Here is a 15,174-nt window from a genome sequence, read left to right on the forward strand (position 1 = left end):
TGAGAGCTAGAGATGGAAACAAGAACATCAAGAGAAGGAGCTGGAGAGAGACAGGCCATTAAAGCTGTTGGACATTTGCAGTTGCTTCCAGAATATTGTGTAGTGTGGCTCGGGGAGGTTTATCAGTGTTAGAACTTGTGACATTGGTGTATCCTGTAGTTAGGGCTTTGGTACCTACCTACCTACTGCCCATTACACTGCTAAGCAGCAATGAAAGTCCTCCAACAGTGTTCAGGGCTGCCTTCATCATGTCAATAGCTCCGTTTTCACTGCTGTCAGTCATGCAAATCCTGGGTGGAGACTCAGGAATACCATTGCATTCAGACTTAGAGGGATTTTTCATTGCTGTTTCTGTAACAGTTTTGTTTTACCAGTCAGGGTTGTCAGTCCTGAGCTAAACCCCTGAACCTGGAGGACCCGTGGACCACTCTTAGTCTGGCCTCTTCTGTTCAACCTGTTTGTCATGGGTGATCCTGCCAAGAGCCAAAACACAAAGCTCCGACTCCAACCAACATAGCTCTCCGGGTCATGGAGGCACGAAAGCCTCCAAACCCTACAGCAAGTTGTGGCCCTCTTGGAGGTAGGGCTTTGGTACATTGCAAATTTATTCCGGAAGGCAGTTTACCTGCTTGAGTACAAGCTGAAATGTATCACTTGGTTGGATGAATGTTACTTTCTGCAAAAGTATTCCTTGTCAGTCTGCCAATCCAAGCAAGCTTGACATTCAACATGGCTCTGTGAAGCTGAATGTGAAGTTGCTTTAAGAGCAGTCAGTGAGCAGGTGGTGTTTTAAGTTCAAAACTGTGCTTTATTCAGAAGAGCTTGTATGAGAAATATATTTGGTACATCCCTTTCTCTGCATTCATTGTCCCATTCATTTATTATATTGAAATTAATTAATGTCCATGTTTCCACCTGGAACAATGCGCTCTTGAGACATTTAAGAAGATGTTACACAGAGCCCTCCTCCTCCATGCCCTGTGGCCTAGACTTTGGTCCAAACCTTTTGAGGTGGCTGCACTGAGCTTCAGTGCCACCTCTACTTGTACTCCCACATCTTGGATTGTGCCTGTCAGGAGCATTTGCTTGCAGATTCTTGCCCATTCTTCCTTGCTTAAATGCTCAGAAGAAATAGAGACTCCAGTTTTCTATAGGTGGGTGTACATAAGTCATCTCTTCTTCAGGCCGTCATGAACAATGTTCAAAACCAATAATCTGCCATTAAAATGTTGATTGAAGTTAGTACTTATTTACAAACACCTCTCATAACTTCCTTACAAATTGAATACTTGGGAGGAAAATTAGCAGCTTAATATTTTGGACGAAGAGTCGAAAACAGCTTGTACCAATGCTCATACTAAGTCAGTAAACACTCACCTTAAATTGATACAGTACAAATGGTTAATGTTGACATATGTCACACCAGTGGAATTAAACCGATACAACAAAAACATATCAGACATGTGCACAAAATGTACAGAAGCTAGAGGAACATTGTTTCATTGTGTGTGGCAATGTAGAGAGACTGGAGCATTCTGGGAAGAGGTACGAGCTATAATCAAGAAAATTATTTCAAAACAAGTTTCACTGGACCCTAAACTCTTTCTGTTGGGTTTGTACCTAGAGAAACATAATTACAGTAAAAATGAACAAGCATTTATAGATTTCAGCTTACTTCATGCTAAAAATGTATTGCACAATTATGGAAAAGTACTCACAGACCAAGCACTACTCAATGGATAAGGCAGATGTTATCAAGTCTCCCATTGGAAAGGATAACCTGTATATTAACGTCTAAACAGCAGATATTTGAGGATATATGAAGACCCTTCATTAACTATGTCAAGGATGTGGACTTAACAGAAGATTAAAAGAGTATTACCTTCTGTAGACAATGCAGCTTCCAAACTTGTAGAAAATTTATATTATTTATTTATTTATTGATTTTTGAATTGTACTATAAATACCTGTTAAATTTTACACATTTTTTATATATAGATTACCACTTGTTGAAATAGGCGTAGCATTTTTTTGTGTTTTTTTGTGTGTGTTGTCTTGTTTGTTGTGTTAATACAGCAACTTCTGTATTTTCTGAATAATGTTAGAAAGTATAGGAAGGTAAAAGCTGTATTTCATGGTATTAAAATGCAAATAAACATATTGTGGCAAAAATGTTGATTGAAGTTAGTACCTATTTACAAACTCCTCTACTATATGGTCTAATGAAATAAGAGTATTTTAGCTTCACAATGCGCAAACATTTTGGAATAAATCTTCCTTACTTTAAAATCTCAAGCCTTCATGCTTGTGAATGCTTTACATACGGGAATGTCGTATGTACCTGCTGAACATATGCTGTACTTTTGTCATTAGAGAATGTTGTATTGCCTCAGTGATTGTTTTATAAAATGTGGAATTGTGTAAGAAAATACATTTCAGATAGTAAGCAAATAAGTAGGCAACATAGAATTCTGAATCAGAATCAGGTTTAATATCACTGGCATCCGTTGAGAAATTCATTAACTTTACGGCAGTAGTACAATGAAATACATGATAAATAAATGTAGAGAAAAATACTGAATTACAGTTAGTATATTATGTCTATTAAATAGTTAATTTAAAAATAACTAGTGCAAAAAAACAGAAATAAAAAAGGTAATGAGGTAGTGTTAATGGGTTCAATGTCCATTTAGAAATCGAATGGCTGAAGGGAAAAAGTTGTTCCTGAATTGTTCAGTGTATGCCTTCAAGGTAACAGAGCATATCCTGGGTGGTGAGGATCCTTAATAATGGACGCTGCCTTTGTAAGGCACCACTCCTTGAAGATGTCTCGGATATTACAGATGCTATGAAGAAGCTGACTAATTTAACATGTTTCTGCAACTTACTTTCAGTATTGTGCAGTAGCCCCCCCCCTCCCCCCAATACCAAATGCTGACACAGCCGGTCAGAATATTCTGCATGGTACACTTGTAGAAGTTTTTGAGTGTTTTAGTTGTCATACCAAATCTCCTCAAACTCTGAATAAAATATAGTCACAGCCTTGCATTCTTATAGCTGCATCAATATGTTGAGTCCAGGTTAAGTCTTCAGAAATATTGACACCCAGGAACTCGAAATTGTTCACTCTCTCCACTTCTGATCCCTTTACAAAGAGAGGGTTGTGATCCCTTGTCTTACCCTTTCTGAAGTCCCCAATCAGCTCTTTGATCTTGCTGATTTTGAGTTGTTACTGCGACACCGTTCAACTAGCTGGAATATCTCGCTCCTATATGCCCTCTTGTCACCGTCTGAAATTCTGCCAACAATGATGGTATCATCAGCAAATTTATAGATGGCATTTGAACTATGCTTAGCCACACAGTCATTTTATGGTTTTGGTTTATTATTTGGTTATTAATTTATAGTTTTGTTTATTAAAAGTATACATTCTGGTTGCTTCAGTAGAACACTAGCATTATCAAAGTAAATGCCAAGTTTGAGAAAATTGGTCAAATTGGAATATTATGTTCACTTCTGGATGCTGAGATGCAAATTAAACTTTTAAGCCCTGGGCATGTTAGTGTGACACCATAAAACTCATCCCTAGCAACAGGTTTGAAATATGAAAATGAACTAGAAAGTGTCATGAAAGAGGTTGACTACAAAGTAATCTTCGAGTTTATAAATATTAGCAAATGATGTGGAAAATGTCAGTTCAAACATTGCTCAGACTAAACCCCTGGCAGTCATGCTGGGGATCTAGTTTCTAAGCACGACAAGTCACTGGAATATCTTTGGAAATTTGTAGAATAAATTTATCTTTAATGGTGATGTAAAATTGGTGCTATTTGATTAGCCCCTTGTTATAAGCAGTGCCTCATTTGATTTTATTGGTCTCCAATGAAATTAAATTGAATATCAGATGTTCCCATTCCATGGGCCACTGATGCAGTTCTATCTGCTGTATACCACTGCCTGAGGAGATTTCTTTTTCCATCAGTACTTTTAATAATTCCAAATAATGAGAATTTTCTAAAGATTCGATGACATTGTCATAATATGTAGTATGTAATTGTGTTTCATTCCAACATGATCAAAAGCGTTTGACATCAAAGGAAATTGAACCTCAAAGGAAGTATGATATGTGGCTGATGTGATATCATCCAGAGTCACTCCTTAGATGTAGAAGAAGTGTTTTCTTTCATTCAGTATGTGGGATAAGAGCATCACTGGTAAGGCCAGATTTTATCTCCCAACCCTAGTTGCCCTTGAGGCATTGCAGTTCTTTAGTGGCAAGTACTCCCAGAATCTCACTGGGTAAGAAATTTCAAGGCACAGTTATACTAAACTGATTCTATAGTATATTCTCCTTGATTCATTCTTAATTCATCCTTCTAGCCAAATGCATTACATCTACTTCCTAAATACAATTTCCTTTGGTTACAGGATAATGATGTGCGAATTATTCTCGGCCAGTTTGATGAAAAGATGGCAGCGAAGGTGTTTTGCTGTGTGAGTATTAAATGATGATATTAACATTTGGTTATCAATGTCATGTCCAGTAAAAAGATTATGTTGAAACACAGAGATTGAGTCGATAGTTGCTCATTCAGAATAAGTATACAAATATATAAAATAAATCTGTTAACATGCTTTTGAAGATAAATATATAGTGTTTAAAGGAGTGTTTAATGGAAATCATGCATTGCTTAAAAATTAAATGTGAATAGCAAAGGTAAGGGCTGAGAAATTCGAATACATGAAAAAGTTTTATTTTTTGTTGCTACCTTCTGGAAAATCATTTTGGTTTTTATTGCAAAAGTGGAATGGATTTGCATTTATATATCTTTTTACATTTGACATTATTTTGAAGCCAGGAGGGTACTGGCATAGTGATGGGTGGGGTGGGTGTGGGTAATGCTCTGGTATGATTGGTAAGTAAACAACAGACAGACAGACATACTTTATTGATCCCAAGAGAAATTGGGTTTCATTACAGTCGCACCAACCAAGAATAGTGTAGAAATATAGCAATATAAAACCAGAAATAATTAAATAACAATAAGTAAATTATGCCAAGTGGAAATAAGTCCAGGACCAGCCTATTGGCTCAGGATGTCTGACACTCTGAGGGAGGAGTTGTAAATTTTGATGGCCACAGGCAGGAATGACTTCCTATGATGCTCAGTGTTGCATCTCGGTGGAATGAGTCTCTGGCTGAATGTACTCTTGTGCCTAACCAGTACATTATGGAGTGGATGGGAGACATTGTCCAAGATGGCATGCAACTTGGACAGCATCCTCTTTTCAGACATCACCGTCAGAGAGTCCAGTTCCACCCCCACAACATCACTGGCCTTATGAATGAGTTTGTTGATTCTGTTGGTGTCTGCTACCCTCAGCCTGCTGCCCCAGCACACAACAGCAAACATGATAGCACTGGGCACCACAGACTCGTAGAACATCCTCAGCATCGTCCGGCAGATGTTAAAGGACCTCAGTCTCCTCAGGAAGTAGACGGCTCTGACCCTTCTTGTAGACAGCCTCAGTCAATGGAAACAAGAATGGAACCAATTGTCCGTTGGGCTTTCTCCACTTCTCACTGATCTTGTGGCTGAAGAAATTCCCACAATGTCTCTATACCCCTAATTCCCTACATACTCTCCTTATGCCTTTTGTAATCTTACATACCTCTATCAGGTCATTCCTCAGCTTCAATTGCCTCAGGGCTAACAAGCTCATCTTATACATTTTCTTTTCATAACTAAAGAACTCCAATCTAGATAATGAAGATAATCTGCAACGTTCACATGAAGAGAATTCCATGATTTAAAACTGCATTTTCCAAGTCGGAGTGGTATGCACCTTTGATGACCTATGGTGGTGGTTCCCCCCATGTGCCTCTTGTCCTGGTCTTTCTTGGTAATCACAGTTGTGAGTTTGTTTCAGGGGAGCTTTCAAAAGAATGTAGATGAAAGTAACTATCGTGAAATTCTGTAGGTGGTACACACCTCCGCCTCTGTGCACTAGTGATAGATGGAAAGAATATTTAGTCTTGTGGGTGGAGTGCTATTGAAGCAGGCACATCGTTCTTTATGGTGTTAGGCATCTGAGTATTGATGGGGCAGCTAGGGAGACACAGGACTGTAGAGGCCAGAATCTGGAGCAATGAAAATTCTGCTGGTGGAACTTTGCTGGTTCAGCAGCAAGAGAGGGAGAAAATGATTTCTGAACATTTCCGAACCAAACCCTGCATCAGGACTACTTCATATCCAGAATATTCCCCATATCATTTATTACCATTTATAGTGCAGGTTCTACAGAGTTTCTGTGAGTTGAAACATTGTTCCAACAGAATCTCATGAACTAGAGGAATAAGATCTCAGAGCAAGATTGCTAATCCACAAAATTCCCTCACCAGTAATCCCATTGAAACAGAGAATTGTTTATTAAAAGTTAACTGATAAATCCTGTTGACAAAAATGTGTTCTGAATATTTTTTTAAATGACTAAAAGTGTGAAAGTAAAAAGAGAATGTTGTCGAACATGTACTGATTAAATGACATTTTTTGTCCCTTGAAATTTAAAAATGTAACCAATGTAATTGCAGCTGTATTGTGGCAGATTTCATTCTGTTAAAAGTCTTCATTAGCCATCATTCTGATGAGGATATCAAGATAGAAAATTACATCTAATAGATCTGCTAATGTTTGGATATTAAACTGGATATATTTTCAAGAGGAAAAGTAGAAAAGCTCCTGGGTATTGGAATTTAAATTTTCTTGGGTGAGATTTCTGAAAAAAATTCGATCAATTTCAATCACTCACTTGTGCCCACACATGAAGGAGCATTCCCTGTACTTGACCTGTATGTTATTTTTCAATTCACAATTTATCTTTTACTTTAAAACTGTAATGCAATTTGCTTCCAAACCTTTGCATGGGACTTTCTATTTCTTGTCTTAAAGAAACAATTCTAAACATTTGCCAACAAATATTAATGCTAGAAATTGAAAGAGGTGGAAACAGGTTTTTCCCATTTATCTTGCCAGAATATTACATAATTTGAGCTACTAATGAAGGACTTTCATGATTGCCTCTATTGAAATTTTTATGAAGTCATATTTATGCTATGAATTGTATCCATTGTTGTTTATTTTTAGGCCTTTAATGAAAATATGTTTGGAATTAAATATCAATGGATAATTCCAGGCTGGTACCAGACAAACTGGTGGAAAATAGCTGCATCGATTAACTGTACTGTGAAAAATCTGCTCGCTGCTATGGAAGGATATGTATCTGTAGATTTTGAGCCACTAAGTACAAAAGCTATCAAGACAATATCTGGGCAGGTGAATATCCGTATTTTCATTAAGTAATTCTAATGTCACACAGACATGTTGAGAAATAAGTCATGTACCATGAAAACTAAATCTCTCCTGGAGAAGCAACTATTCCAAGGATTCAAAGCATGATAGAATAACAGAACAGGCCCTTCAGCCCATCTAGTCCATGCCAAACATTCAACTGCCTAGTTCCATTGACCTGCACCTGAAACATAGTGCTCCATACTTCCCTATTCATGTATCAATTCAAATTTCTCTTGGATGTTGAAATCAAGACCACATCTACAAGTTGCGCTGGCTGCTCATTACACAACCTCTGAGTGAAGAAGTGCCCCCTCATGTTTTCCTTAAACAGTTCACCTTTCATCCTTAACGCACGGCACCGGGTTGTAGTCTCACCCACCCTCAGTGGAAAAAGCCTACATGCACTTACACTATCTCTACCCTGCAAACCTCCCCTCAATTTTCTATGCTCCAAGGAATCAAGACCTAACCTATTCAATCTTTCCTTATAAATCAGGTCCTCAAGTCCAGGCAACGTTCCTGCAGTTTTCTCTGCTCTCTTATTTATATCTTTCCTGGTAGGTAAAACTGCACACAATACTCCAAATTAGACATCACCAATGTCTCATAGAATTTCAACATAACATCCCAACTCCTGCAATCAGTAGATTGATTTATGAAGGCTAATGTGCCAGAAACTTTCTTTTAACACCTCTGTTTTGATAGCTCTGATACCACTTTCTAGAAATTACAGATCTGTATTCCCTGTTCCCTCTGTTCTACTGCACTCCTCAGTGCCTATCACTCACCAAGCAAGACCTACTCTGATTGGTCCTCCCAAAGTTCAACTCCACACACTCGTCTGCATTAAATTCTATCTGCCATTTTTCTAGTTGATGCAGGTTCCACTGCAAACATTGATAGTTTTTCTCGCTGTCCACTACACCCAAAATCTTGGTGTCATCTGCAAACTTGCAGATCAAGTTTAGACCATAAGATACAGGAGCAGAGTTAGGCTATTGGGCCCATCAAGGGTGCTCTGACATTTCATCATGGCTGATTCAATTTTCCTCAGCCCTAGTCTCCTGCTTTCTCTCCGTATCTCTTCATGCCCTGACCAATCAAGAATCTATCAACCTCTGCCTTAAAGATGTGGCCACCATAGCTGCCTGTGGCAAAGAGTTCCATGGGTTTACCACACTTTGGCTAAAGAAATTCCTCCTCACCTCTGTTCTAAAAGGATGCCCCTCTATTTTGAGGCTGTGTACTCTGGTCTTAGACTATCCTGCCAATGGAAATATCCTCTCCATATCCATTCTGTCGAGGCCGTTCAACATTCGGTAGTTTCAATTAGGTCACCCCTCATTCTTCTGAATTCCAGTGAGTACAGGCCCAGAGCCATTAAACGTTCTTCTTATGATAAGCCACTCAATCCTGGAATCATTGCTGTGAACCTCCACTGAACCTTCTCCAATGTCACAACTTCCTTTCTAAGATAAGGGGCCCAAAACTGCTCACAATACTCCACTGAGGACACATCAGTGTTTTATAAAGTCTCAACATTAAATCCTTTCTTTTATATTATAGTCCTCTTGAAATGAATGCTAACATTGCATTTGCTTTCCTCACCACAGACTCAACCTGCAAATTAACATTTAGAGAATCCTGCACAAGGACTCCCAATTCCCTTTGCACCTTAGTTTTTTTTTTTGTATTTTCTCTCCGTTTAGAAAATAGTCAACCCTTTCATTTCTTCTACCAATGTGCATAACCGTACACTTCCTGACACTGTATTCCATCTGCCATTTCTTTGCCCATTCTCTCAATCTCTCCAAGTCCTTCTGTAACCTCTCTACTCCCTCAAAACTACCTGCCCTTCCACCTATCTTCATATCATCCGAAAACTTGGCAACAAAGCCTTCAATTTAATCATCCAAATCATTGGCGTATAAAAATATAAAAAGAATCGGTCCCACCGAACACCACTGTGGAACACAACTAGTCACCGGCAGCCAACCAGAAAAGGTTGCCTTTATTCCAACTCTTTGCCTCCTGACAATCAGCCACTGCTTTATCCATGCTGGAATCTTTCCTATAATACCATGGATCCTAAGCTTGTTAAACAGCCTCATGTGTGGCACCTTGTCAAAGGCCTTCGGAAAATCCATGTACAGAACAACCGATTCTCTTTTGTCTATCCTGCTTGTTCTTTCTTCAAAGAATTCCAACAGGTTTGTCAGGAAAGCTTCTCCCTTGAGGAAACCATGCTGACTATGGCCTATTTTATCATGTGCTTTTAAGTTCCCATGAACCTCATACTTAATAATCGACCCAACATCTTCCCAACCACTGAGGTAAGACTAATTGGCCTGAGGTTCCCTTTCTTCTGCGTCTCTCCCTTGAGGTGTGGAGTGACATTTGCAATTTTCCAGTCTTCTGGAACCCTTCCAGACTCTAGTAATTCTTGAGAGATCATTACTAATGTCTCCACAATCTTTTCAGCTACCTCTTTCAGAACCCTGGGCTGTACACCATTTTATCCAGGTGACCTATCTACCTTCAGATCTTTCACTTTCCCAAGAACCTTCTCTCTAATAATGGTAACCTCACACACTTCATGATCCCTGACACCTGGAACTTCCACCATACTGCTAGTGTCTTCCACAATGAAGACTGATGCAAAATACTCATTCAGTTAATCCTCCATTTTCTTGTCCCCCATTACTGTCTCTCCAGCATTGTTTACCAGCAGTCCAATATCCACTCTCACTTCTTTTTTACACCTTTATGTATCTGAAGCAACTTTTGGTATCCTCTTTAACGTTACTGGCGACCATACTTTTGTATTCCATTGTTAACTTAATGACTTTTTTATTTACCTTCTATTGCTTTTTAAAATCTTCCCAAACCTCTAAATTCCCACATATTATATGCCCTCTCTTTTGTTTTTATGTTGGCTTTTACTTCTCTTGTTAGCCATGGTTATGCCATCTTGCCTTTAGAATGCTTCTTCCAGAAATTCCAGCCGTTGCTGCTCTGCCATCATCCAGCCAGTGTTCTTTTCCAACAGGTGGTAATGTCCTTTACCACACTATCATCCAGATTGTTGATATAACTAACAAACAACAGATCCAGAACTGATTCCTGTAGCATTCCATTAGTCATAGCTGTCCAATCAGAGAGGCAACCGCCTACTACCACTCTCTGGCTTCTCCCACAGAACCAAAGTCTAAACCAATTTACTACCTCATAATGTAAGCCAAGTAATAAACCTTAGCAAATCTCCCATGTGGAATCTTGTGAAAGACCTCGCTGAAGTCCATGCAGACAACATCCAGTGCCTTGCCTTCGTTGGCTTTCCTGGTAACTTCCTCAAAAAACTCTATAAATTTGGATATACATGACCTACATGCACAAAGCCAAAGCCATGTTGACTACCCTTAATCAGTCCCAGTGTATCTAAATATTAATATATCTGATCCCTTGGAATACCTTCTAATAGCTTCCCATTACTGATGTCAGGCTCACCAACTTATAATTTCCAAGTTTATTCTTAGATCCTTTCTTAAACAACAGAACAATTTTAGCTGTCATCCAATCATCTGGCACTTCACTCATGACTAAGGATGTTTTAAATATCCCTGCAAGGACCCTGAAATTTTCACAGGGTCCGAGGGAACACCTTGTCAGGTCCTTGGGATATATCCACCCTAATTTGCCTCAATACAGAAACCACCTCCATCTCTGTAATCTTTATATGGTCCATGACCTCACTGCTGCTTTGTCTCACTTCTAGTGGCTCTGTAGTCACCTCCTAAGGAAATACAAATGCAAAATAATCTATTTAAGATCTCCTTCTTCGCTTTCGGGTGCAACTATAGATTACCACTGTGATCTTCCAGAGGACCAATTTTGTCCCCTGCAATCATTTTACTGTTAATATATCTGTAAAAAGATTCTCCTTCACCTTTCTGCTAGAGCAACCTCATGTCTCCTTTTAGCCCCTCTGATTTCCTTTGTGTTTTCTTGCATTTCTTATACTCCTGAAGTACCTCATTTGTTTCTGTCTACTTATACCTGCTATACACCTCCTTCATTTTCCTAACTAAGGCTTCAATATCTCTTGAAAACCAAGGTTCCCTAAATCATTTATCCTTGCCCTTATACTTTGGAAGGCTTCCCTCTTACCAAATATATCTTTGCCAGAAAACAGCCTGTCCCAATCCATACTTGCCAGATCCTTTCTGATACGATAAAAACTGGCATTTCTCCAATTTGAAATGTCAACCTGAGGACCAGGCCTATTTGTTTGCATATTTACTTTGAAACTAATGGAATTGTGGTCACTGGGTGCAAAGTATTCCCCTACGCAAACCTTAGTCTCCTGCACTGCCTCATTCCCCAATATCAGATCCAGTATTACATGCTCTCTCATTGGGACTTCTACGTACTGATGAAGGAAACTTTCATGAACACATTTGACATCTAGTACTTCATCACTAGATGACCTTTCCAGTCTGTCCTGTCTGAGCACTGTGTGACATTTTACCTGACTGGTAATGCATCCCCTCCCACTCTGTCGCATCTAAATCAACAGAACCCTGGAACACTGAGCTGCCTGTCCTGACCCTCCTGCAACTAAGTCTCACTAAAGGATACAATGTCAGCATTCCACATGCTGTTCCATGCTCTAAGTTCTTCTGCCTTTCCTACAATACTCCTTGCATTAGTCCCACCACTCTCGACCTTTCATTTCCTGACTTTGTATGTAGGCTTAACAACATCTTTCTGCACAAGCATTCCACCATCTGTTCTGCTGCTTTGGTTCCCATCCCCCTGCAACTCTGATTTAAACACCCCCCCCCCCCAACCCAAGCAGCACGAGCAAACCTTCCGTCTGGGAAATTAGTCTCCTTTCAGTTCAGGTGCAAACTGTCTCTTTTGTACAGGTCCCACCTTCACTGGAGAGCCCAATGACTCAAAAATCTGAATCCCTTTCCCTTGCGCCATCTCCTTAGCAATATGCTAAAGTGAATGATCTTCCTATGTCTGGTCTGACTGGCACATGGTACGGGTATCAATCCTGAGATCATAAGCCTTAGCACCTAACTCCCTGAACTCACTTTGCTAGAGATTGTCACCTTTCCTACCCACGTCATTGGTACTGACATGGACCACAACCTTGGTTGCTCACACTCACACTTAAGAAAACTGTGAACTCGATCTGAGATGTCCCTGGCCCTGGCACCTGGGTGGCAGCACAATATCCGGAATCTCATTCTCATCCACAGAAGCTCCTTTCTGTTCCCCTAACCAATTAAACCCCCATCACTACAATTTGCATCTTCTCTCCCCTTTCCTTCTGAGCCACAGAGCTAGACTCCGTACCAAATACCTGACTGCTGTGTCTTTCCTCTTCTAAGTCATCCACACTAACAGTATCCAAAGTGGTATGCCTGTAATTGAAGGAAACAGCCATAGGGTTGCTCTGCCTGTGTCCTTTCCCCTTCCTGACTGTCACCCAGTTTCCTTTGTCCTGCACCGTAATGATCTCCCTTTATGTCCTGTCTATCACACCTTCAGTCTCCCGAATGATCCAGAGTTCATCCAATTCCAGATCCAACTTCCATTAGAAGCTACAGCTGGATGCATTTCTTGCAGGTGTAGTTGTTAGGGATACTGAAGGTCTCCCTGTCTTCCCACATTCCATGAGAGAGCATTCTACTATCCTGTCTTGCATTGCCACTGCTCTAAATGTGCAATAAGAAAGAAAAAGAGAATCAATAACAGAAGTCCTGACGCCAGCACTTCTCCCTATAGATGCTGCCTGGCCTGCTGCATTCCACCAGCATTTTGTGTGTGTTGCAATAACAGAAGTATCTACCTACAAACTATACCTTTTCTCACCAGTCTCAATTCCCCACTCTAACACTGTCCCAATCACACAGTGACCTAACTTCTTTTTATTGGATCTAGCCAAGTGCCTAAATATACAAATCTAATGTTTCCTCAGGCACTGTTGCATGCAAAAATGTGCTGTGCCCCTATTCTCTTCTTTTAAACTCTCTCTTTTTCCACACATTCCAACATCTCCTCGGGAACTGTGGCACACAATCCGTACTGATTGCCCTCACTTGCTTCTTTGAAACTCACTCTCCTTCTATGCAATCCAAAGTCCCCTCAGGAACTGTGGCGCACAGAATGTGGTGATGTTACTCTGCTGAGAGCAAGAGATAGCACGTGAACTCACTTCAGGGGTGGGGAAGTGGATTGGGTGAAGATGGAAAAAACTGATGGATTTCTGAAGGCATTTATTGTTATCAAAAGTGTTTTTCTTAAAATTCCTTGCAGACACCTCAACAATATGAACAAGACTATAACAAAATGAGAGGCGGTGCTGAATATAGTAAATTTCATGGATTTGCGTATGATGGAATCTGGGTAATTGCCACAACATTACAACGAGTGATTGACTCTTCCGAAAGCCTGGGTCATCCACACGCCATCCCAAACTATCCCAGCAAGAACCTTAGCCAAATCTTTCTGGATTCCATGAATGAAACCAACTTCTTTGGAGTAACTGTGAGTATTGTTTTGATTGTTGAATTATGAACTATTAAGGTTTACCAATTCATGTGTTATAGGAATCTGTAAGGTTACTGGTAGAATGGAACTCTTTCTTTTTCAACTGAAAGGAGAAATGAACAAATTTAAATAGCTATAATCACCATACATGGTAGCATCACATATTTTGGGAGAAGAGCAAATCCATTAATATTTGCATTCACATACTCATATGGAGAACTATAACAAAAGAATGACAAAGTAGCTGCTTTATTGCAAAAGTAAATAACAGAGGTGAAGGAAGAATCTATAACTAGCAAAAAAAAAAGGTGAGTTTAAACTATATACCTTTGGAAGAAACTTCAGAACATAGCAACTTTATCCTAAACCATTACCCTATACGGTGAATATGGTAAGATCCATTTGCTGTGTAGGGTCAGTGTTGGTGCAAGATGGTGCTGGACAGTGAAGCTTTTTATCACTATTTTTGAGGTATGTGAAAATCAACATCAATCTGAGGAAATAAATACTCATTCATTATAAATACACTTCAGAGATTGTCTGCTTTCAGTAGTTGCTCCTGGTTTCCCCAAATCAAATACTAATTAATATAATTCATGCTGTTGAATTAGTTAAAAACAGTAATATGGTGAATAGACCGCCACTTACGCTTGGGTTTCTAAATCTTAAGGTTGAAATCATTTATTGCTTTAAAGAAAATGTCCCAAATAAGTATCTACTTCTACCTTAAACTGACTTCCAGGAGGTGAGTTGTTAGCTGGGTACCACGGTATCTTATGAAATTAAGAGAAATACAAAATTATGTCATCCTATAGTGAATATTATTGCCTCATCATGACAATTTGATTACGAAGTGTTTCAAAACTGCAATGTACCTTAGCAATGGTAAAGAATGGAGCTTTACTGTATTACAATACATGCAAAAGTTGTCTGATATTTTCTCAGTTTTTTAGATGCTTTTGAATTTGTCTGATTTTCAAGGGCTATTTAGTAACAATTAGGCTAATCTAACAAACTTCAGAAGCAAACCGAGATCTCTAACCATTTAGTAAACACATCTCTTCAGTGTAATAGATATACTACAATGTTGCTTGTATCAATCTGATGCAAAATATTCAAGACTACAGCACAATAATTAACTGGTAGGATCTGAAAAAAAATTGTATTTTTGTGTTTATCAGATACTTCTTCTGTTATCATCATTTGCAATTTCATTCCATAGGCTTGATCATTTTCAAGCTTTCTCATAAGTCACTTC

At 39.2% G+C, this 15,174-nt stretch overlaps 1 protein-coding gene across 1 annotated transcript in view; it reads left to right on the forward strand.

Moving 5' to 3' along the window:
* gabbr2 (gamma-aminobutyric acid (GABA) B receptor, 2) overlaps positions 1-15,174 on the forward strand; it is a 973,371-nt gene that overhangs the window by 678,261 nt on the left and 279,936 nt on the right. Inside the window, exons 5-7 of the mRNA XM_059972542.1 lie at positions 4,429-4,494; positions 7,146-7,334; positions 13,683-13,913. Of these exons, the coding sequence (XP_059828525.1) occupies positions 4,429-4,494; positions 7,146-7,334; positions 13,683-13,913 (486 nt within the window). The remainder of the gene's footprint in view (positions 1-4,428; positions 4,495-7,145; positions 7,335-13,682; positions 13,914-15,174) is intronic.

This window comes from Hypanus sabinus, chromosome 6 (genome assembly GCF_030144855.1).
Source record: "Hypanus sabinus isolate sHypSab1 chromosome 6, sHypSab1.hap1, whole genome shotgun sequence".
NCBI lineage: Eukaryota > Metazoa > Chordata > Chondrichthyes > Myliobatiformes > Dasyatidae > Hypanus > Hypanus sabinus.